Here is a 25,025-nt window from a genome sequence, read left to right as displayed (position 1 = left end):
ACGAGTTCCCAAGTGGAAATGATGAATTTTCCGTTTTCCATCGCCGTGACTAGTCGGCGGTACGCTGCTAGTTCGAGCTGAAAATAAAACCTGCAGCGATTTCACCACTTCTACCACCCACCGTTCGACGAACGTTCTGAAGAAGGCGAGCACGTGTTTTTTTCTCCACACACATTCGCCCCGAAGTAACAAGTGGCTGACTGGCTAGTGAGAGAGAGAGAGAGAGAGAGAGCGAGGGTGAAAATATTCACCACCGAAAGACCACTTCACCACTGATTTTGCCACCGCTGGAAAATGGAGCAGTGAGCGGTGGAAGCGAGGCGAGGCGAAAGAATAAACAGCCTCTTGATTGGATAAGAGCCCGAGCCGTGATTGGCTGGGCGCCGTTCTGTTTGCCGCTGGCGGATTACAGTGAGTGCGGGGAATTCATCGGTGTGTATGGGGACACTCGAGCGGAGGAAGAAATTTTTCTTGTACGAACCCTGTGTGTTGTTTGTGTGAGTGCGATGGAATGTGTTGCGGTTGAGTGAGTTTTCTTATTGGCGTTTTCTTTTCGTTGTGGCACTTCGTGCTTGGCGAGGTGAGTTTCGAAGGGGGAACCGAGCGTCGCTTGAGATTGGTGGTGTCTCTTCGGTGATGTGTGTCCGACTTTTAGCGATTGTGAAATGAGGTGGAGTGGAGTTTTGTAAGAGTGTTTGTCACACCTGATTTCGATGGGCGAGGCGGACATGTTTGACTTACTTCTGGCCAAAGTTGAATGATTCTCATTCCTGCTCGATGGGTTCGATGTTCGCACGATTTTCAACTGTTCCTTCGGGCGATACACAAGCTCTAATAAAAGACTCTTAATCCGCAACAATTGCCACCTCATCAGAAAACGTATTGTATTTAACCACTCGAACTGAACGAGCAGTCTTTTTCGGCGGTCCTGTTGGTGAGGTTCTCCAAATTGAAAGCCCACTTTGTTCTCACTTACCATTACCCGACCATCGTTCGCTTGCGGATGCTAATTCGCTCATCCGATTTGAATCGAAGCCGACGAGCGGCTATCGAGATATATTTGCACCCGTGCCAGAACAATACTGGCGGTTGCCGAGAGAAAGAGTCAACGAGATAATTGAGGACTCATTTAAATCCCTATTGTTGCTGGTCTGGTGGTGGCGGCGGCGGTGATGAAATGATGATGCAGGAACGTCGCCGGATGATTATATTTTGCCTGCGGCTTTTCCCTTTGTTGGTTGCAATTGTTCTCATCACCGTCATCATCATCATCATCATTGTCCCTTGTTGGAAGTTGCACTTGGAGGGTTGTGACAGGATGACGTCAAACATTGTTTGCTAATTAGGGGTTTGTTTTGAGCACGAGGCGCGGAAGTTGTCACTTTATTCTACTTCCTCTAATGGGCGATTATTTCCGGTCGTGATTCCTTCGGGTTTTTCGCATGTTAATGGCCATTTTGCATTCATTTGGTGATTGGCATAGTTTTGATTTTCTTACGGGACATCACAACCGAAGACTTTCTTCGTGCAATATGCAATATAGTTACTGATCTTGTTATTGAGTGATTCAGAGAAGTGAAAATGTTAATGAAAGTGGACTTAGGTTTGACAAAAGTGAAGAGATAGTGACCAACGATGAATTGTTGATATAGCAGAAATTTACTCCCAAAAATGCAAATTGATACTGTGATTTCAGGAAGTATCGCTCCGACCCAGTGAAATTAAATTGTCGTTTTATCAGTGACGGCATTGAAAGTCAGAAAACGATCGATCATTTCTATTTCTAATTACAAGCTAATAAAAATCGAGTACTGTAACCGGGTAATTCGGCTGAATTTTTTCACTCCAGTGTAGTATTGCCTAGGCAAATTATCTCACAAGAAGAAAATAACACAAAACGATTTAATTTTAAATCTGTCAAGTATCCACATTTCTGTCAACCTGGCAAGTTCTTTTCAAGAACTTCAAGTGGCTAGCAACATCAATTCGGCTCTCAAAGCAATGATAGCTTGTTCTATCAAGTGCGTCAGTCGGTGATGTTTTCAATATGTTCCGTAAATTTCCTCATGCTCTTGTGCATCATGAATAAAACTGATTGTTCACAAGCACACACCCATGGAATTGAAGCAATGGGAAAATCTCCAGTTAGGCGATAATTGATCTCTTAATCGGAGTCGCAGCTCTTCGATATAAATCGCCGGTCGTAGATGAAATGATGCGCTTCTGTTCTGTAAACAAGCGCGCAGTTCAAAACTACAAAGAAACTACTCTGAGCCTGCCTGTATATATGTAGTGTGTTTTACGAGCTGCTAAAGATGCCCCTCGAAACAAGCAGGAAAGTGTTTACATTATGAATCAATAGCGGGATTTTCCCTTCCGTTTTCGTTGGTTACCCGGAGTGCAAGTGAGTGAGTGATTTTGTGTACTTTCATCGAAATCGGATCACACAGCAGAGGACATTAATCACACACACGCACAACCAAGCGGTCGATGTTTGTTTGAACGCGTTGGCTTTTGATTCAATTAAGCAAAGTGATCACTCATCTGGTGCTTTTGGCATTTTGCCGAAGAAAGGGGGCGCTAGCGGAACACTGCTTTCACTTGCAGAGCTCTCCTGACATCGGCGTTGCTGGTGGGTGGAAGATTGAGTTTCATTCGATTCACTTGACTCGGATTGGGGAGTAAACATTGAGGCTAGTGACGCTTTATGAGCTTAATAATTTTGAGATGAACTGAAGAGACTAGTTTTCAGTCTGCGAGATATCGAGTTTCACGGTTTTATATTTCTTATTTTGGAAAGGCGTAGATTTCGTTTAGCAAAATCGCTGCACGTATTTATTTTCATGATAATTTTTTGCCTGTTCGTTTCTAATTGACTGTTCAGGCCTCTGCTGTGGACCAATTCTCACTGTCAGCTTGTTCGTATCCCTAAAATAGTCCTTTAAGCTAATCGACTGCGATGTCTGATTAACCCTTGCCGTTTATGGTGTCTGTAGATTTCTGTAACTTTAAACAGAACTGTTGGTTTCTAAAAGATTTGTTTACAACATTAAGTGAGCTTGATATCTGAGGCTTTGAATTGAGTACTCAACATTGTTAGGATTATCAGTAGGACTGAAGTTACTGCAATAGGATTGATATGATTCCGTTGAAGCAGTGCTGCCAAGGACAGTTTTAATTAAAGGTGAAAAATGAAGTTTTGGTATACCTTCGTAGTCTTGCAATATTATTGAAGCCTGATACGTCCTACCAATTTTGACTGTCTTCGACTATCTTTTCCATGCAATTGGAGTATTTTAAATATTACTGAGCTTTCGATTGTAAAAATTGGGCAGCTTGTTGCGCTGCGAAAAAACACATATCTCGATCAAAACTGGTGGTTCGTGTTTCATAACCCGAGCAGTTCCAAGGAAAAATAATTCTGGAACCCTATATATGGTAGAAAAAACTTGGTCTAGAAAGGGTTAAACAAAAGGAAAACATTCCTCAAATAAATTTGCCAAGTTTTTTTTTATTACGGTTAAGAAATGGTTGCCTATCAGTGGACGTGAGGTGAATTTCCTGAGCTATGAAATATAATAGCTTTCCTTGAGGGTATATTATAACAGCAACTTTCATTTACAATGATTGTTAAAAGATCATTGTGTAACGAAGTCAAAAATTGGCAATCACAAGACATGCAATGTTCTTCAATTATCTCAATATACCTAGCTGTGTGAGCCTGCTCCAGTAAGAATTGAATTCAATCGATGTTAGGAAATCCTGTTTTAGCCATGACAACAACCCGTTACAGTTGCTTGCAAGCTTGCATGCTGGATATTGACTTGTGATGCCGTTTCGAACGCTAGAGCGCTGCTAGCGTTGGTCTTGAAACTACAGAAAAACTTATTCACTATTGACTAATGTTCAATTTAAAACGGTTTCTCGATCAGTTGAATTGTCAAATAAATGTATCGAACAAATCAGATTTTGATTGCATGGTTGTAACCCCTGCTTCGGTACTGGTCTCATAGGCCATAGTCAGAAAGGGGTTTTGTGTCAGTCGAATCGTAGCGTTCAAAACACGAATTGCATTGTACGTTAATGCCGTTTTTGTTTGTCTCAGAAACTAAATCAGGTTCCTACTAAAACCACTGTCAGTTAATACATTTTGACAGTCCGGTTAGAACCCGACTCAGTTCTGTTTTAAACCGAAACAACATGCTGCGAAGCTGATTGAATTAGAAGGGGTTCCGCTACGCCATATAGAGATAACGTGTATAGTAACCTATTAAAGTTCTACCTGGTCAATAGAAACATTTTTTAATTCTAGATTATTGGCATTTGAACACATCTAATTATTGATCTAGGTGGGAGTAGCTGTTAATCAGTAGGTGTTAATCAGTTATCAAATGGATTAACACCTTCATTTACAAGTACTTTTTCAGGTTATAAAAAAACTTTGCCAACATTAGAGTGTAACCGAAAAGCAAGTCATGTCAAATCCACTACAACAGACATGTCATAGTTTCATGCAAGTCTTGTGGTAAGATAAATGCGTTATCGTGACCAACAGAGCGCTGCAATCGTTTATACCTACTTCAATCGAATGAAATTGAAGACTCCATCTCTTTCTCCCATTCAATTGAGAAGTGACACAGGATACAGAGCTTCTATTGTACACGGATAAACAAAAATATGCATAGTTAGCATACTTTCTATTCCCGTCTCTTTTCTTCTACTGTGATTTTTATGCATTTTCATGCATATACTTCTAGTAAGCATTCAATGAGTGGATAGACCGAATATGTCCAATGCATAAAATTTACAACAGAAGAAACGAGAGGCAGATAGAAAAGTATGTTACCGATGCATAAAACAAATTCTGCGTGTACGAAGGTGGGAAGCTCAATGCACAGGTAGATATGTGTGCGTACATCACTATATAAAGTACCACCTTTACCTGAAGCACGTGTTGCTGTTACCGTCTCCAGATTCTTGACAGAGTTGCCAGTCTTCTTGATATGTAGTCTTTGACAAAATGCGACCGGTTTTTTTCGATTTCGATGTTTGCTTTTTTGGACTTAGCGCCAACTATATGGCGGTTCTGACGGCTGTCAAATAGTAGGTTTTATGCCCTAATGCATAAAACGTTTTTACCAAATTCCACCTTTGGGAGTGAGAGAAACACAAAGTTTCTTAAACTGTGTCCAATCTGACCGGAGTATCGCGGATCTTGTTCAGTTGGATGATCAATTCGGGTCGTTCGTAGAGCATGTACAGCGTATACAGTACCTATGATACATACGCCGTAGAGTGGGGCGGTATGCCGCTTTCCAGGCTCAAAACCTCTAGTTTTATGGATATGTATCCTAGAGGAGTAGTGTCTTCGGCAGAGTATCTTAGATGGAAATGAGCATTATTTTTGACAACTTTTGCTTTGATATAGATCAGCGATTCTCAACCTGGGTTCCGCAGATCCCAGAGGGGCCCGTGAAATAGTTTCCAGGGGTCCGTTGAGATAAATTGCGTTTTGTAACAGACTGAAAATAATATTTGGATTGTACACAAAATGGATGTTAAACCGTGGGGGTTCGCAACAACCCTGGGTGATTACGAAGAAATCCGCGGAACGAAAAAGGTTGAGAACCGCTGATCTAGATAAATAGAAACTGATCTAGATTAGTTCTATCTTTTGACAGGGGCGTTCTATTAAAAATCTCTAGTAAAGCTATTTGTTTTAATATTTTGAACATATGTACCAAAGACACTTATACTCTATAACCTATGTAGATGGCGCTACATGATATTTAAAAAAATACTCGAGAAACTGAGTTTTAACATTACTGTTATGGAAAAATCTGGGTTTTTTTTCTAAAATATACAATAGAAAAGGTCCAAAGATTGGTATGTTAACATGACATTTAAAGGTGTTATCATAATAAATATTGAAACAATATGTACCACAAAAAATTTAATAATCCGCGAAGCAGCAGATAGCGGCATCTGAAATTTTGTTTGTGACTAGTCGGAACCTCGAACTGTATAATAACGAAGAGAAAAAAGTGGGGGAATCGGTGCTATTTTCATACTGACATAAGATAAGAAAAAATAGATATATAATTCACGTGATATAATTTCTAGTTCCCAATATTTATGATGAAAATACCCTTTATATGTTAAGATCACGTTTATAATTATGTGGAACCTTTTTGTGTATTGTATATTTTCTAAGATATAAAATTGAACAATTGTTAGATTTTTTTATAAAAAAATGTTAAAATACATATAATCGAGTTTTTTTTAATGTTATGTAGCGCCATCTACATAGGTTATAGAGTATAAGCGTCTTTGGCACATGTTAAAAATTCCAAAACAAATAACTGAATATTTTTTTTGATAGGATCGCACTATGAAAAGATAGAACTGATCAAGATTAGTTTCTACTTATCTAGAACAAAATCAATGTTGTCAAAGACATGCTTATTTCCATCCAAGATACTTTGCTGAAGATACTAATCCTCCAGGATAAATATCCAGGGCGCTACAGATTTTGAACGTCGAAAGTCGCGCCTGGAGCAACAGTCGACTTTTTAGCGATTCGAAGTCTGATCAAATTTTCGATGTTTGAGTAGCCAAACTCTCTTGTCGAGTTCATGTGAGTGCTATAAAATTGAGGCCAATCCACCAGATCCTCTTTAAAAGGTAGGAGGTCCGTTGGCATGATCTGGCTTGCCACCAATTGAATTTTTGGTGGTATCTAACGGAGCAAACAGATCGAAATTATGAGTTAAGTGAATGCAATTATGTGGAAAAAAATCCCCCCAGAGGCAAAATTCGAACTTGCAACCCTTGGGACTACGGTCCAATGCAAAACCCTTATGATATCCCTGGGATATGATTACGTCCCAGAATGAACACATGATTATCGCGACAGTGATCTACCCTGCCTTTAAAGCGAGATCTTCCATAACCGCAGCTGCCACCCAACCCATTTGATCTTTTTAATTTTCCCGCTAGATCCCCGGGTGTTATTATTGTATGGTATCTAATTTTTTTGTTCATTACTCATCGTATTTCGGTGGGTAACAGAGTTAGTGAAGACTGTCGATTTCTAATCCCTTGCCCAGCTAACTGTTAACTGCGGACTTGAAATTTGCTAGCGTGTTACACATTCCAGCAATGTTACGATTTGACACTTCAAACGTCTCCCATCATAGGTAGTCGATTGTCCAGACTATTTGGTATTGTCCCAGGATGTGACGGGTTGTGTGTGTGTATTGGCACTTCTGCTGGACGAGGTAAATTACATTTGGGGGAAGATACGGTATACTACCTACCGCACCAAGTAGGGTCGGTGAAAGAGACAGATCAAGCCCTTGTGGTCATTGGAGCTTTACAATAGCCAAACGCGGAAGTGTGGCTGTTATCGCCATCGTCGGTAATCCAGGTTCCAAAAACATCATAAAAATACCATTCAATTAAAGTACAAAAAATGAAACAAAAATACTAGAACGTATAGTTATAGGAAAACTATAAAAAATACCATGAAAGTGTTTCAAAAATGTCTTAAAATTACCCAAATTACTACAAAAGTATAAAAACCAGAAAATTACAATAAAATTGCTCTAAATTTACCCTGAAAGCATGAAAACGATATAAAAATACCTTAGAAAATATTGAATACCATTAAAGTACATATTTGTCCCGTATCCCATGGGATTTTGGGCAGTCAATTACATACAATAACTGTAGTTGCTATAAAAATAATATAAACAATACCATAAGTGGACCTTAGAATACATTAAACTTACCGTTAGTATATCCTAAAGTACCACAAAAGTACCTTAAAAATTCAGTGAAAGTATCCTAAGGGTGCAATAAATATGACGTTAAAAATAAAAAAAACATGAATATATCTAAGAAATAATAAATGCAATATGCCAAGACCATAATACACTATAAATATACCACCAGAGTTGTATAAAAACACCTTTAAAGTACCACAAAATAACGCAAGCTACCAAAAATATAGAAAGGGTAATAAAAATGAAAAAGATAGCATGTGCACCAATCTAGAAGCTGACAAAACTTCTGATTGCCTGCTTCTTACCGCACCGTCTGATCGCTTATCAACATGCTTCTCATTCGACTAGCGAACGATGAATGCAATATTAATTCTTCAAAAAGGCCTAAGAGATTTTTGTAAACTAGCTTGTTTCGCTCATTATTCCACAGCCGAGTAGAATTTTATGAAAATGCACATTTTTACCCTTAGTAGAATAACAAAAATTTGTTTACAAATTTTATTAGCCCTATTCAAATGTTGATATGGAATGAACCCCGAATGAACAACATGAAACTTTAAATGGGCGACGAAGGTTCAGCTTGCCTTAGTACTTCACCGTCTGACCGTGCAGCAACAAGCTGCTCATTCGACTAGCGAACTGTGAATGAAGCTTATAGGAGTTTGCCTAGCTTTATTTTCTCGCTCTATTTTTTCATTTTCTTAAGATTCTTTATTGAAGACGGTATAATACCAAACACAATTTAAAGAGACTTGTAAAGTTTTATTACTTTATTAAGTAAATTTTTTACAGAACAGAAATGTGCTGGCCTTTATTTTTATCGCTAAAATAAGTTGAATGGTTTAAATATTATTTTTTATGCATTGTCATTAAAAATATTTTTTTTCCATTGATTCTAAATAAAAAAAAGAAGCCTCTACTTTCATAGCGTCAGCTTATTGTTTTATGGTCACGTTTCCCATTTTATTCGGAATTGTATGCGCTGTCATCTCGGCAATTTTTGATTCGCAAGTTTGTCAGAAATAAAACAGTCGTGGCACATCTTGCTGGTAGGCTCAATCGAGAAAGTGAAATTAATAAAACTTTTTTTAAATAGAATTACCATTGCACAGGTGTCTTAATCTAGATGTTAGGTTGATAAAATATTTGTGACAAATTCTAGAACTTTGATGCTTTTGTGCTCAAATAAATTTGCTTCATTTGGAAAGTGGAGTACAATCGATGTATGTGAACCTGAACATTTATTGAGTTTTATTCTTTATTCCAATTACCCTAATGGCCTAATTATACTAAATTCACATAAGCGTTCAGATACAAATTGGTAGAGCTTCCGTTTAAAATACGCACACAGAGACCTTGCATTGTTATTCGACCGCCCTCCTCTTAAGTTCAGAAGTAGCCCGTTTGTCTCCAAATTGGCCTAAAACGGGTTGTTTTCATCTAAATTCAAACGTCAAAACGGGTCAATACCAACTCAGTTAGATAACTCTATTTAGCCAAATACCATTCTAATAAAGGCTACCTGTTTCGTTGCCGGAGCATGCCGTTTTTTCTCCTCTAGACCGAAACACGTAATTAACATCCATAAACAACATCGGAAACAGAATAGAGGATGAAAAAGAATTGGCAACCACTGTGCCTGTTGTAGGTAAAGAATGTACGCTTCGTAGGTAAGCCTGAACCACCAAAGACGCCAACACGGCGGTAAACCTATTGCTGTTTATTTTTCCTTTTCTTTACCTCCCTTTCGGTCACTAGTGCTGGGCTCATTTCGAAACTCTCGATTCTCTTTACTATGTATAAATGCCTTCGTCCTAAACCGAACCTGCATCAGTCCAGTCCGTGATCCTTGTGTGTGAAAATGTTGTTTATCCTCGTCCTGTTAGCCGCTGCCGCAGTTGCAGCGGTACAACCGGTCGCCGCATTCTCATCGGCAACCGGTTTCTACATCGACAACGGTCTGAATCAAACGGTTCGCGAGAAAACCGTAACCCTGCACGATCGGCAGGAAATTGAACACGAAATTTTGGAACTGCTCGGTCTGCCGGATCGGCCCAACGAAAAGCACATTCATCCGTCGCTGAGGAAATCGGCACCGCAATTTCTGCTGAACATATATCATAAGTTTTCGGAGGAGGGCGGTGGTGGTCGGGGGAAGACGCGGCAGAAAAGAAGTGGTGGTGGTGGTGTTGGTGAAGGTGGTTTCTACAGTCGGAGTCTATTTACGATCGCTGATGAGCGAGCGATCGAGGAAAGTGATGTGATCATGTCGTTTCTGAACAAAGGACACCGAAATATGCCAAAGATTCGGCATCGACGGTACGGCGAACGGTTGTGGTTCGATACTAGCGAGACCGGGCGGGACAGTGGGATGGTCGTGTACGCGAGCTTGAGGATCTATAAGAACTCTACTGTCGATCGGTGGAATGCGATCACCAGTGGGAGATCGATCACGGTACGGGCGTCGATTATTCGAGAGTACGATCCCAAGCGGGGCGAGCATACCATGGAGTTTCTGGCTGATCAGACCGTACAGCACAATTACGAGGGTTGGCTGGAGATTAATGTGACGGATGCGATGGTTCGTTGGATGGCCAACGGCATCGGAAATAAAGGTATCTTCGTGGATGCTCTGTACACCGAAAGTCCCCAGAAGAATGTACGACCGCAGGATCTGGGTCTTATTCTGTCCAACAAGTTCGGTCGCTATCAACCATTTCTGGTGAGCTATTGCAAAGCTAAAGAGCTGGTGAAACCGATCACCCATTCCGGTCGATCGAAGCGGAGTGTGGTTAAGGTAGCGAAAAAGACGGTTCGGCCAAAGAACCCCTTCCTAGAGCGGTGGACCCAACGGGAGAAAAGTTGTCAAATTCATACGCTGTACGTTAGTTTTCGGGATCTTCACTGGCAGGATTGGATCATCGCACCGGATGGGTTCGGAGCGTTCTTCTGCCATGGTGAGTGCAGTTTTCCGCTGAATGCACAGATGAATGCCACGAACCATGCACTGATTCAGAGCTTGGTCCACTCGATCAGCCCGGGACGGGTTCCGAAACCATGCTGTGCGCCGACAAAGCTGAATCCTATTTCGGTTCTGTATCACATCGACGATGCGAATATTAATTTGAAGAAGTATAAGAATATGGTGGTGAAGAGTTGTGGGTGTATGTGAGGTAGTGATTGTAGTCAATTGGAAGATGATTTGTATTATAAATTACGAATTTTAAAATAAAAAATGTATTACTAAATTTGTGTTTTTTGATTCCTTAGAAAACATGCCAAAATCAGTCAAATTTCTTCCATATATTTTCTGAAGCCCGTGTCATTTTCTGCATTTCGTATTTCCACCCCCCACTCACAAAACATCGACCGTTTAGTTTTACGACGAGACAGAAGCCAGAAAGGGCATCTGCTTTACGTTCTGCTAAAACCCGTTCGGCCCGGGAAGATTACGATAACCTCGGTTTCTCCCAGCATCAGTAGCAATAGTCAACGTTGGAAAAACAACAGCGCGCAGTCGCAAGTCGACACCGAAACAAAAGTGGAAAATTTATGGAAATATGATAAAAGCAGTCTCTTTGCTTTTCTGTGGTTGAAAATGAGAGATACTGTTCTTCCGTCCATCGGTTTTGCTGTGGGAAAGAGAAAACACGAGATGGATTTCTGCTATTAATCTCAAATAAAGATAAAAAGGCTGTTTGTGTTTTTGTTTTTTCTTGCCTTTCGTGCTAGGATTCGATCGTAGCAAGTCGTGGGTTTGGTAACGGGAAGGTTTGCCACCATACAGAATTATGATCCCGAGCGGAAATCGAAGTAAGCCGTGGTTTGAAGTGTAAGCAAAGGGGTAATTTTAAAGCAATAAAAGTTTGAAACTGAAGGGAAAAATGCCAGAATTTATGGCATAGGAAACCTATTAGTTTCAGTAAAATGCTACTAATTTGTTGCTGAGAATTTTTTAATGGCATCTAACATTATAGCTAAACGCAAAAGGTTCAACAATCCACCTTTCGTGATGACACACTACAAATAAACTTAGGTCCTGATAAATGTTGCTAAAAAAATTGCAAGCAGTTCGGAACAAGAAGATAACCTTTTTTGTCAATCGGCCTGGCCTTCCTGGAAAATGTAAGACTGTGTGGTAGGTACATTATGTGTGACAGTCTTTCGTCCATTTCTCTGGTCCTGTCTAGTGTTATGCGTTGTGCAAAAAGTAGAGTTTGAGTCCAGAATCAGCTTCTTCTATTGGAATAATCGTTTAGCTTTGCCAAAGGGCCTACGAAAGAAAATCTTCAGAAGATGTGGTAAAAAAACAAAACCGGTAAATGTAATAATTATCTGATTAGCATTCGTTGGTGGTAAGGCAAAGCACAAAAAATCAACAATTTCGGCTTGTTTATCTGCTGCTCGAATACAAAAAATCGTACCATAAAGGTATTAGTAGAATGCCATGCAGGTATAGGTACATTATAACTAATATTAAAAGTACCACTAAATAACCATAAAATACCATTAAAGTACCTTAAATACATTGTACGAACCATAAAATAAAAGAAGTATTATTTTGCCACCAAAGTACCACAAAGGATTTATAAAAATATGAAAATAACAGTAAAAAATCTAAAAAACACTAACTATAAAAGATCATAATAGTACTATAAAAACATGAACATGTCATCAAATTATTATAAAACACCGTGAATGTACCGTTAAGATATATCATTAATGTACAGAACACGCACCATTAAAGTTTTATAAAAGACCGTAACTAATCCATAAATAGATCAACAAGCGACTGTTTATGGTCGTTATTTTGTCTTTCGAGTTCGATTGTTGATCGGCCTCCTTTGTTATCCGATTCTGTGTTGGCTTTCTGTTAGAAAATCCTAGCTCTGGACGTAACAGGATGGATATTGGTTCATTGTTGAACGCTAGGGTTCAGGGTTTAACTGGAGGTGTTAAAGTTGTCGTTTTACTCTTATCAAGTATAGTTACATTCTTGTTAGCTGCTTCCGCGTATGGCTTCACGTACAGCGTAGTTTAGTGGCAAAAGTAGCAAATTATTCTTCGTATCTACAGGACATTTTTTAAAAATTAAGTCCATCATTGAGTTCAAAACATCCAGGTAGAATTATGACCGAATGTACTTTAGATTTCCAGATTAATCGATCTTGGGCCACCATTCTCCTTAAATGCTCGTCGCGCGCATATCTTCTGAAATTCTACGCAGTCAATTTCGATTTGCCCACAATAAAGTCGAGGGACTCCCAAAAATTTGTAGAACACCGCTAAAAAAGGTCCGAATTTCCCAGAAGTGTTTAAAATTACGCTTATTCCACGGCAGTTAACATGCTAAGGAAGAATTAAACAAAAAAGAAGACAAAAAACCCCAAACATCTAATAGCGAAAATCAAAGCTCTAGCGACAAAAACACAAGCGAGGAAGGAAGCAGATGAAATGATCAGCAAGCGGCAAAAGGTAAATCTAACCATTGCTCACCGCAGAGAATAAAAATTAACACAAGGAGCGGAAAGCAGTGCGACCAGAATAGACTACAGCAATAAAAATCGTTTATTATTATTTGTTGATCTTTGAAATTAAATGGTATCTTTGAAATATATAGTATTTTTCAAAACCGGCGAATGACCGTTTAGGTTACTGCCTAAATAAATAATAATAACAACACCATAAAGGTACCATTAAAGTGTCATCAAATACCATTACCATACCAGTGCCAGTAAACTACCCTAAACAATCGTCAGTGCGGTCAAATTACCAAATTTACCATAAAATTTCACAAAAATAAAAAAATATCACAAATACCGTAAGAATACCTTTGAATTCCTTTAGAACTAAAAATATTTTTAAAAAATGGTAAAACTACCAAAATACTCTTAAAATAAGAAAGATATTGAAGATATTGTATATTCGTACTCTTGTTTTTTTGTATATCTGTTTTTTCGCATTTTTTGAGTTCTTGCATTTTAGTATATTTATGTACTTTTGTAGTTGTGGGTTTTCGTATTTTCGTATTTTTGTAATTTTGCATTTCTTTTGTTTTTTATGTGATTTTGTAGTTTTGTTTTTTTTGCATTTAAATTTTTCTGTTTTTTGTATTTTTATATTCCTTTATTTTTTTATATTTCTATTTTTTATATTCTTTTATTCTAAAGAAATTTTCTTTTCGCATTTTCATATATTTATATTTTGATGCATTTATATTTTTATATTTCTGTATTTTTAAGAATTCTACATTTTTATATTTTTGTATTCTTACATTTTCATATTTTTATATTTTCGTTTTTCATATTTTTATATTGTTAAATTTTTATATTCTCATATTTTTTATATTTTGGTAATTTTATATTCCCATATTATTATATTTTTGTCTTTTTTAATTTTAATTTTTATATTTTAATATTTTTATATTTTTATATTTTTATATTTTTATATTTTTATATTTTAATATTTTAATATTTCAATGTTTTATGATTTTATTATTTTAATATTTTTATATTTCATTACTTTAATATTTTAATATTTTACTAGTTCAATATTTAATTAGTTTAATATTTTAATATGCTAATATTTTAATATTTAACATCTTAATACTTTAGTATTTTTATATTTAAATATTTTAATATCTTAATATTTTATTATTTTAATATTCTAATATTTTAATTTATTAATATTTTAATACTTTAATATTACATACTAAAATATTAATGTATTCTTATATTTTTATATTCTAATATTTAAATTTTCTTCAAATTTTCACATTTTCATATATTTTTATATTCTTAGCTTTTTGTATTTTTTGCATATTTGTTTTTCTGTTTTTTTTCATTGTAATATTTTTCTGTTTTTATGTTCAGATTTTTGTATAATTGCATTTTGTATTCTTGTATTTTTGTATCCTTTTGTTTTTTGTGATCTTGTAGTATTATTTTTTTGTTCTTATTTTCTGTATTTTCTATATTTTTAAGTTTTGTATATTTTTCTTCGTAATTTCGAATTTTTGGATTTTATTATACTTCCGCATTTCCATTTTTTTGCATCTTCGTATTTTTGTGAAATTTTATATTTTGAAGATTTGTATTTTTGTAATTTTGTATTTCTGTATTTTCGAATTTTCGTATTTAAGCATTTTTGTAGTTTGGTTTTTGTAACTTTGAAGTTTGGTTTTTTTAGTTTTCTGTTCTTTTTGTATTTTTATAGTTTTACATTTTCATATTTTTATATACTTATATTTTTTTATTTTAAATCTAATATTTTTATCTTTTTAATTTTTATATTTTTGTATGTTTATATTTTGGTATTTTAAAGTTTAGATTTTTCTCTTTTTGATGTTTTTATATTTTTATGTGTCTCATATTTTTAAAATTTCTATATTTTTGCTGATTGGTATTTCTGTATTCTCTTATTTTCGTATTCCTATATTTTTTATTTTTGCTTTTTTGTATATTTTGGCATTTTTATTTTTTTTCTGTTATATTTTTATATTTGTGCCTTTTTGGTTTTGTATGTACATACTAATTAATACCCGTAAATGCAGTCTACATCGGTTAGGCTGTACTCCTAACATCATTCCCTTTTTTTATTGCACCTTGTAAATATCGAAAATAACCACGGCTTAGTCAAGCTAATACATTGGGTCGTTTTTATGTAAACGCACAGTGCGCGCCAACTTTGGTCCAGGATTAGTCAATAGCAGAAAATGTGATCTGGAAGACACATTTCTCCATTTAGTGATTCATGAGACATCTTGTTTAAATTTTTGAATATTAAAATTGCCTGACAATTAAGAGAACAGAAGTGAATCATCAAAATAAAATTTTTATTGAATAAGTGATGTTGAGTTTAAACAAATTTGAAATGCAATAAAAGCTTAAAATTCAAACAATAAGCAATTAAACATTGTTTTTATTTTTGAAAATCGTGGAATTTTTGGAAAGATTTTAAAACCCTTGAAAAATCAAGACATTTTATTTTCGGAAATGGATCGACATCATTAAAAAGCACCATAAAAATAACCAAGAATATATTTTCCCATTTGTAGATTGATCTTATAGGAAAAAGTTTTCAAATTGTTGCATTTCATTTACTTGTTTAAACTTGTATTCAAAAACATACAATTTTCCGCGTAGAAAAACGATCTAGTAATCGTTAGGAACCCGTTTTTAGCTTTGTAAACCGACTATTCGCGTCAAATAATCCTAGACGACTAGATTCGGTCTACCGAAGTTAGGTAAATTCGATTTTGATTCATGGCTACCATGAATCATAACCATCCAACATCCCAGCTTGCTGCGTTCGAAGTCCTACAGCACATTTCCTTCCATAGACATTTTCATTTCTTGATTCACCCATCACATCTGTCAAATTTCATGCCAGTTTTACATTTCGCAGCAGTGGGAACGATAATCCTCGATAAACCAGTATCAATTACACCCGATCAACTATAAACACCGAACAACTAATCAATGAGCTCCATTATTGGTACATACAAACACACACAGCGAGACAAGATTTTGTTTACACTTCGTGTTCGTGTTTCCGCGCTTTTGCTCGACCACGAGTCCTCTCGTGTGGAATCAAGTTTCATCGTCGGTCGGTCGTCGTTCCAATCTCGAATGTGACCCAGAAACAATGTGACGTCTCTTTGTTTACTATATAAGGATTGTATTTCTTTTTTTTTGTTTCTTATGACACGTGAAAATGTTGGTCAAATGTTTTGAGACTCTGTTTATTCGCTTGTCTATCTAAAGGCAACACATTTCGCTATTACAACATTTGGTCTAGAATTGGCAACACTTTGGTTTGAGTTAGAAGTTAAAGCTATATCGGATGAGCTAGTGTAGTTATTTACAAAACGAGACTAATTTACTAGGAGCTGTTTCTACCAGTACCCCTTTTGATCGTAGTACGGATTCGGGGGTGGTCCGTACTGTTCACTGCCATACTGCATTCCGTAGGCCGGATAGGGAGGTGGAGGAGGTGGAGGAGGAGCAGGCACCATAGCCGCCGTTACCGAACTCATCGCACCGAACCCACTCGAATAGTTTCCAACGGTTTCCTCAACAAACTCCACCGACAGGGAACCTTTCGTGTTATCGGCTTCCTTACCGGCCGTTGCCTCCTTGGCGGCGGTTGCATTCTCGATCTGAATCCGTTTGGATTTGTAGCGTCGGTTCTGGAACCAGATCTTCACCTGGGTTGGGGTGAGCTTCAAAAGGTTCGCCAGTGTTTCGCGCTCCGGTGCCGATAGATAGCGCTGCTGCCGGAATCTTCGTTCCAGTTCGAGAACCTGACCCTGCGAGAAGAGGATCCGAGGTTTTCGCTTGGCTCGCAGTTTGCCGTTTTTGCGTAGTTCGCAGCGCGATGAGGTTACCAGCTGGGAGTTGCATTCTTCTGAAAGGTAAAAAAGCAGTGTTAAAATTCCGAAATTATGATTGAACTAGATGAACTTACTTTGCACGGTTTCCTCCTCGTTGTTATTCATCTGACACAAACTGTCCAGCTCCTGGACGTGCTCGGACGTAACTCTGTTCGAACTGTTTGGTGTAACGCTGAAACTAGATTCTTCCTTCGGTTTACGCACGGGAGTTTGTGGAGAACTACCGACAACGTCCCCCATCGGAGACCCTATGGGATCGTTTACGTCCATACTGTTTACGTCAATGGCTGCCGGGTTGGTAGAGCGGACATCCTGAATCTGGAAGGTACATTCCTTTGGATCGTCGATAACTGCGAGGGACATTTCCAGATCGGAGTGGGTGCTTCCGTTTCCGTTGGAGCTGCCGCCCGGCATCAAAGTAGGCGAATGGGGGTGGTGGTGGTGGTGATGATAGGAGCTGTACGACGGCAGCGAATGCTGTTGTTGAGCGTGGTGGTGGTGGTGATGGTGATAGTGTGGAGGAGCTGCTGCAGGAGTATTGTAATCGTAGCAAGCCGTCGGTGAGGGACTGTAGTTTGTGTAGTCGTGATGGTGGTGCGATGCGGGGATGTAGCCATGGGGGATCATCTGGTAGGCGTCGTTGTGAGCGGTGTAGCTCTGATCGTAACCGGAGTAGGCTAGACCAAGGTGGGAAGTTGATGGGCTGTAATTGGCGGGTAAGAGAAAAGAAATAGGGTTTAGTGATCGTAGGGTTTTACTAGTAGATTCACAGGAAATGTGGTTATGATGTTTAGAATGCTTGTAATTACAGTACCATGAATGGTTTCAAGTCATGCTAGAATAAAAATATGTGCCTATTATCATTTCCTCAATTGTGGAGAACGTTGTAACAATGACGATCACAGATCCTCGCATGGTAGAATGTTTTTTTTCGAACAATAACCCAAAATACGTAATTGAGTAAGTGGACGTTGAGTTGGAGTGCCTCATACCTATCACACAACCAAGGTATGACTACACATTATTTTACCGAGTATGTTCGCTCCACAAAATATCTAAGAAGTGGTTTCCATTACAAATGCGATCAGGAGGGATTTTTTTCCGCTGGTTTAAGCAACGGAGTTCAGGTATATCTAAGAATTTGCATTTTGAATTCATCTCATCAGTAGATGACACTGGCTTAGCACCAGATAAACGTCAATTCAAAAATGGAAATAGTACCTATATTCATATCTGCTCACTAGGCGGATACTGCGTTTCAATTTTCTCTTATCGGTACTAAAGTTAGATTTTGTATACTTGCACAAAATGGTTTCATTACTATTTACTCCATCTCTATTTTTGTGTGGTGAACTCCTTTCGCTTGAACAACATTACGTGCGTTCATTAATCAGATTGTCACGCTGCTAGTCCTGTTTTAGTGTTACAAAGACAAACTAAAAGATTAACGTAACTACTTCATGTTGCAAACGAACAGTTATACCATCATTTTTAGTAGAAGGCTCTGATAGTTTTCACGGATGGAGGACTGTCATGCCGAAATGGATGGCTGACTATTATTTCCGATTCGGATAAAAATTCGCACATGTATTAGGGACATAATCAAGGTAAAAATGGTCACTTCGAGCCAAAGTAACAAGACTGGAGTGGTTTCAGGAATGTACTAGACCTGGTTGTGGATTGTAATGTGATAGCTTCACGGATGTAACAGGGTGGTTTTGGGGGTGTACTAGTATGGTTGCAAAGATGTGCTGGAATAGTGTGCATTTAAGGGCTCACTAGAGTGGTTCAAGGGTTCAGTGAAATAGTTTAAAAGTAGTACTAGAACCATTTTTAGTGGTATAATGGAATAGTTATAGGCATGTACCTAATGTTAAAGAAATGCATTTACTGAATAGTTTAAATGGTTCAATGGACTTATAGAGGAGTATTAGAGTGTTTTAGGGATAGAAACATTTATTCTCGTAGTTTACTAATACGGTTTTAGGGGGTCCACTAGAATTTTTAAGATGATGTACGATCGTTTCGCAAGTTACCGTACTTTCCTTGATAGTAGCGAAGAAGCTTCTTGCTATAATAGGTCTCAGGAGTGTGAATCTGTGCGCGCTGTCTGTTGATTTGGAGATTCTGGATACAGTTTTTTTCAGTTTGTCATGACCTGAACAGCAGTTACAAATTTGGCATACGTTTGTGGATCAGGTGACGATTTGGAAGTCTTTATTGACGACTTCCGTGGATGTTATTGTTGTAAATGAAAATCTAACAAGGCGCAGGAACTTTTTATTCGATGTTTAAAATCTGAAGGTACATAGTTAAATAAAACAATGTACACACCAGTACAACTTTTATTTGAGGAGTATGAATACTGCTGACTATTTAAATAATAATAATACAAATAATAAATGGAATCCATCGACGTCATTCAGGTAAGAAACTGACGAAGTGCAAATGATGTGAAAATCATGAAACCGCGGAAAGAAATGTTAAAAAAAACAGCTGTGGCTGGCTTTGTACTTGCGAATGACTTCTTCGGTGTTCTCGTCGTTGACAGAGTGTGGAATTGAAGTTGTGCATTCCGGCTCACGTGGTTGTTTTACTGTGCGACGATCACGTTTGCGCTTCGGAGCATTTTTTAATTCATTTTCCTTCTCTTCGATTATTGACTTCAACAGCACCTTAAATTGTTATATTGTTAACTCACGCGAAATATCTGACGCACTTTCATTGATGACGAGCACTTTCCTTTCACACGAGCCCCGAGTGTTTCAAACACAACTTTGAACAAAACAAAACTCGTGCTCTACGTTAATTTCTACGTAAGAAAAAACTCACTTAACGGTAGCAGCCGAAATGACAGCCGTCAACGATTATCTCTACCGTGTATCTAATTCACGCAACATGAGGGACCTCTTTAATAACATATCAAAGATAATGCCCTATCCCTATTGTACCCACATACCTATTTGACCCCATTTTACTGAATTTTGGAAATCAAGAGATAATTGATGTCGAAACCAATGGCAGAGGGTAGTAGTCCAAAACCAATAGTTCGCCATTATTGTCGCAACAACAGAGGCTTACTATCCAGGAAGTAGTTTAACTTTCATCGTATTCAACAGTTCCATGCAAATTCCGGACAAATTGGTACAGATACACTTGTGTTCTGAATATGTAACACACCCCTTACGCTCAGACAACGTTACGGGCATATGAAAATCAGATTTTCACAAATAAATTCAACCAGCAGAATCAGTTGGCCGGTCACTATATAAAGCAATGTCTAGAAGCTGCTAAGGCTACACAATATGTTTTAGAATACGGAAGAGGGGAAGAATTTTCGCTGAATCTGATAAGAAAGAGAAACGCAACACACGAAACATGAATTTCGCATTATAACTGAAAAATGACAAGACCTATAAAAATCATTTTTAGATTGTTTGATGGGTCATGGATTTTACTGTGACGAAGGGGTAAAGAGTCGCATTTGTAGTCGTTATTTGTGCAACAAAAAAAAACGGTTCTCTAAGAATTTGCTTTACGCAAGGTTACTGAAATTATTGTTTCTAGTGGCCTATGATAAACCGATTCGCTGGCAATCGGAATGACACGACATCAAACTGCCGAAAGTATCAAATTTTGAAATGAAACGTAGAATTTGGTTGCCAAAAGTCATGTCGGGTAGGGAAACCACCAAAACGCGCTACAGGAATATTTTAAATGTTCCATTTCTGAACCCGAATAAAAAAGTCTGATCTGGCAGGCGGTTCGTGAATGTGGTAAAATGAGCATACCAAATATTGCATTATTCTGAGGTGCAATGGGTTAGAGAGGTTATAAAATTTGTAAACACAAACAAATCGTCATCAAGAAGAAAGGCAAGTCCAATGGGGATATTTCTTGATCTGTATCTGACCCTGACCCGGGACTATTTGCTTTCAACGACATCAAGAATTTGTATACGTTAAACTTTTTCACTCACTCCAACTAGGACAGCGGCTTCCTGAAAGCACCGAACACCTCTTAAGGTCTGTTTCCTGTTTTGGTATTGTCATCCTGCTGCGCGATAATTTCCACAACCCTTCTGCAGTAGCTGTTCTTCGACACGACTCTGCTGAATTCGTGCATTTTCTTGCCACTCTGGGTGTTTTTTCCGCTGCCAGCGGTTCTTCCGTCCATCGTGGTTTTTTTAATCAGCGAGGGTGTCATTTCGCTGGTCGGGTACACCTGACCGGGTCGAGCGAGGTGAACCAGTGACAGCCTCATTGATCGTGGAATCGCGAACACTAACTTCACAGTTCGTTCACGAGATATATTTGGTTTCTGCATATGCTGGTATTCTGCGCTACCGTAACCTTTCGGGTGCTGGTAATAATCGATCTGATGAAATGGGGTGAGTGTGTTTTATGGGAAACAGCTATGCTGGTAAAATATGATAGCATTGAACCAATGACACGACCTGACACTCAATGAAACAATCCGTAGAATAAGTTAGCGTCACACTCTCTAAACAGAAGTGTCAGGTCGTGTCGGCAGTTTTTTCGAAAAAAAAATTGTCAAAACATGCAAAAATAGAGTTTATTATTATTATTGTTGCAATAAGCATAAAACTTGACTTACGAGAGTTTTTGGGGTCGCTGATTACGATTCTGATATCAGAATTTTAAAATTCAAAATGACGCCTACAAAACGGCAACCATTTTTTTACGAAATTGAAAATTTTGTTAGTATAAAACTCGATTCACGAGAGTTTTTTTTGCCAAACCCTGTCGCCATATTGGATCCGCCATTTTGAATTTTACATTTACGACGTCAAAATCAGAATCAGCGACCCCGAAAACCTCTTGTAAGACGTTTTAGGCCAATATTAAAAAAAACATGAAATTTAGCCAAGCACGGTCGCTATATTGGATCAGCAATTTTAAATTTTACGTTTTTGACATCAGAATAAGAATCAGTGACCCCGAAAACCCCCTTTAAGACGTTTAAAGCTAGTATTAAAAAAATGAAATTTAGTCAAGCACGGTCGTCATATTGGATCTGCCATCTTGAATTTTACATTTTCGACGTCAGAATCAATCAGCGACCCCGAAAACCCCCTTGTAAGATGTTTTAGGCCAATATTCAAAAAATGAAATTTAGCCAAGCACGGTCGCCATATTGGATCCGTCATTTTGAATTTTTCATTTTCGACGCCAGAATCAGAATCAGCGACCCCGAAAACCCCATTGTAAAACGTTTTAGGTCAATATTTAAAAAAAAACATAAAATATAGCCAAGCACGGTCGTCATATTGGATCAGCCATTTTGAATTTTACATTTTCGACGTCAGAATCAGAATCAGCGACCCCGAAAATCCCCTTGTAAGATGTTTAAAGCCAGTATTAAAAAAATGAAATTTAGCTTAGCACGGTCGCCATCTTGAATTTTACATTTTCGACGTCGGAATCAGAATCATCGACCCTGAAAACCCCCTTGTAAGAAGTTTTAGGCCAATATTAAAAAAAACATGAAATTTAGCCAAGCACGGTCGCCATATTGGATCAGCCATTTTGAATTTTACATTTTCGACGTCAGAATCAGTATTGACAATGAAAAAAAAATCGCGTCACAAAGGGTTAAGAGGGATTGGGAATCTGTAAAATGGGATATATATGTTAATACTAGAAAATATTCAGGTATAACAAAATGGCGGCTGCGAAGCAATTCACGGCCGTAAATATTTGACTTGGCATCAAAAATAAAGTTTTTATTGCGATGCTACCGAAACATTGAAATATTACAGGTTTGAAATACACGTAACGTATTTTATACTACTACCTTCCCGTTAAACCAATAAGCGGTTTGTTTGTATTTTATAATGAACAATAGTTGAAATTTGTTTTAAAATCGGCTCTGTGTCATTCTCGTTATTCGATGGTAGGAAGGACGACCACTTTGTTTTTAATATGAAGAGATGGTGTTCTGGTTGGAACAAAATTGTCTATTAAAAGTAACTTCAAAGAATAAATAAAATCCTGCTTTCGCAGCTGGAAACCGAAATTTTAAATAAACTGAAAAATTCAAAAGAATAAAAAAGATTGTTCGAGTTACATTTCCGGCCAGCAGGAAAAAAACACTAAACTATATTCTTCTCTAAGGAGAAACATTTGGGTTAAAAACGATTTCTTCTGCACTGAGAAGAAACTTTACAATGGCATTTGTGTTTCAATTTCGTCTCGTCAGAATCCGACACTAACTTAGTGCCAGAACTACGGTAGCGCCGGATTGATGCTAGCTTCATTGATGGATACACAATTTGCGTTCCCGAGGAAGGCCCTAGTCAAGCGTGGTGTCCCGCAAGGAAGCGTCAATCCGGCGCTAGCTTAAACCTGACATTAAGCTAGTGCCGGATTCTGATGAGAGCGAACTCGAAATACAAATTCCATAACTAATCTATTCGAAAAAATGTTTTTCAAGCCAAATACGTTAAAATATTTTAGTACTCCCGGGGTAAATCTAAGAGCTGTTGAGGCAGATTGTAAAAATTCGTGCGGTGGTGTAACCTCTTGAAGTAAACTAAAGCTTTGGAAGTCTCCTGAAATTGGTCGTAAATAAATGACATCTTCTTCTTTGAAGTCGAACGTGGCCAAACAAGTGTGAATGGAATTCTAATTCCGTTAAAAAAAATGTTTAGCTTTAGTGCTGGTGATATTTGGCGAATTCTCCTTTTAAATTATATAAAAGTCGGCACTTACTACCGGTTGTAACCTTTTTCCTACTGGACACAAATTAACCAGCAATTAGAGCTGCGTGGAATAAGCAAATGTGCACTAACACGAAAAATCCTTGATGCTTAAAAAAAATTCAAAAATACCGCAGGCAACCATCTCAATGGTACTACACAGTTTAAAAAATCGGTTGACATTGGATACCAGTGTCAAAGTTCGCATCCAAATACATTATTTGGCCGGCAATCTGTAGCCGTGGAAAGCGAAATTTGCCATTTTTGGAGCAGCACCATGAAAAAATATTAGACTAAGAGTGTAATGCAATGTTATTAGGCTAAATCGATTAAATTTCTACCCAAGGACAGCGGCCAATCGAAACCTATTCGACCATAATAAAACTGAAACTTGGAATGATCAAGGATGCAAATGACATGTTAATGAAGTGGATAGAAAATCAAGAAAATATTTTGATATAACTACAAGTTTTTACGGACTACGTGGAGCAAATGTGTCGAGAATTGCACCAACCACCATCTAGTAATTGATCCAAAATATATCCACTGTACTAAATACGTGCTTAAACTGTACCACGAATTTGGTTTTTATCCGGTTACTACATAAAATTTGATAGTATGTGTACTGTGCTACAACAATCTCGTGTTTATCCTTTGGGTATAATTTTCACTGCATTTCTTTTTTGCTAAGAAAGGCACCTTTGAAATGGATCGTCAGATGCGCGTTAGAGCTATCACCTTCCATCTCCACGGTTAAAACTTGTGACCAATAAACAGATACAGTAGAATAATATCAACTCACTGTTGATTAGAGGGCGATGCATGTATACACACACACACACACACCTCATTATGGGCTGTTAAAAGATTTTGTTTAACACAAGGTCCCAGACAATTTTAATCTGTACTTTTTGAGATAAAGAATATCTCGTAAAATCAAGTACTTTCAAAAATTGATTGTTTTGCGCAATTTCATTTTCGACATTAGGGCATTGGGAAGCATAAACCTGCACCTACCTTTCCATCTGGCATCCAAGATAATCCGCTTCCGCTGCGGCAGCAGCTGCGGCCGCCGCCGCCGCATTTTGATCCACCAAATTTAGGATATCCTTTACCGAGAACG

General features: G+C 37.7%; 2 protein-coding genes across 2 annotated transcripts; one reads left to right on the top strand and one right to left on the bottom strand.

Annotated features, from left to right (window-relative positions):
- Positions 1 to 9,542: 9,542 nt before the first annotated feature.
- On the top strand, positions 9,543 to 10,982 carry LOC131676919 (protein 60A). Its single transcript, XM_058956323.1, has one exon. The coding sequence runs from the start codon at positions 9,649 to 9,651 to the stop codon at positions 10,957 to 10,959; it is 1,311 nt and encodes a 436-aa protein (XP_058812306.1). The 5' UTR covers positions 9,543 to 9,648; the 3' UTR covers positions 10,960 to 10,982.
- Positions 10,983 to 16,570: 5,588 nt separating this feature from the next.
- On the bottom strand, positions 16,571 to 25,019 carry LOC131676920 (muscle-specific homeobox protein tinman). The gene is made up of 3 exons (XM_058956324.1): positions 24,920 to 25,019; positions 17,256 to 17,884; positions 16,571 to 17,195 (listed from the first exon to the last, which is right to left on the bottom strand). Exons 1-3 carry the CDS (start codon positions 24,925 to 24,927, stop codon positions 16,684 to 16,686), a joined length of 1,149 nt encoding a protein of 382 aa, XP_058812307.1. The 5' UTR covers positions 24,928 to 25,019; the 3' UTR covers positions 16,571 to 16,683.
- Positions 25,020 to 25,025: the final 6 nt, after the last annotated feature.

Source organism: Topomyia yanbarensis, chromosome 1, assembly GCF_030247195.1.
Source record: "Topomyia yanbarensis strain Yona2022 chromosome 1, ASM3024719v1, whole genome shotgun sequence".
NCBI lineage: Eukaryota > Metazoa > Arthropoda > Insecta > Diptera > Culicidae > Topomyia > Topomyia yanbarensis.
This window is presented reverse-complemented; position numbering and strand designations above follow the sequence as displayed.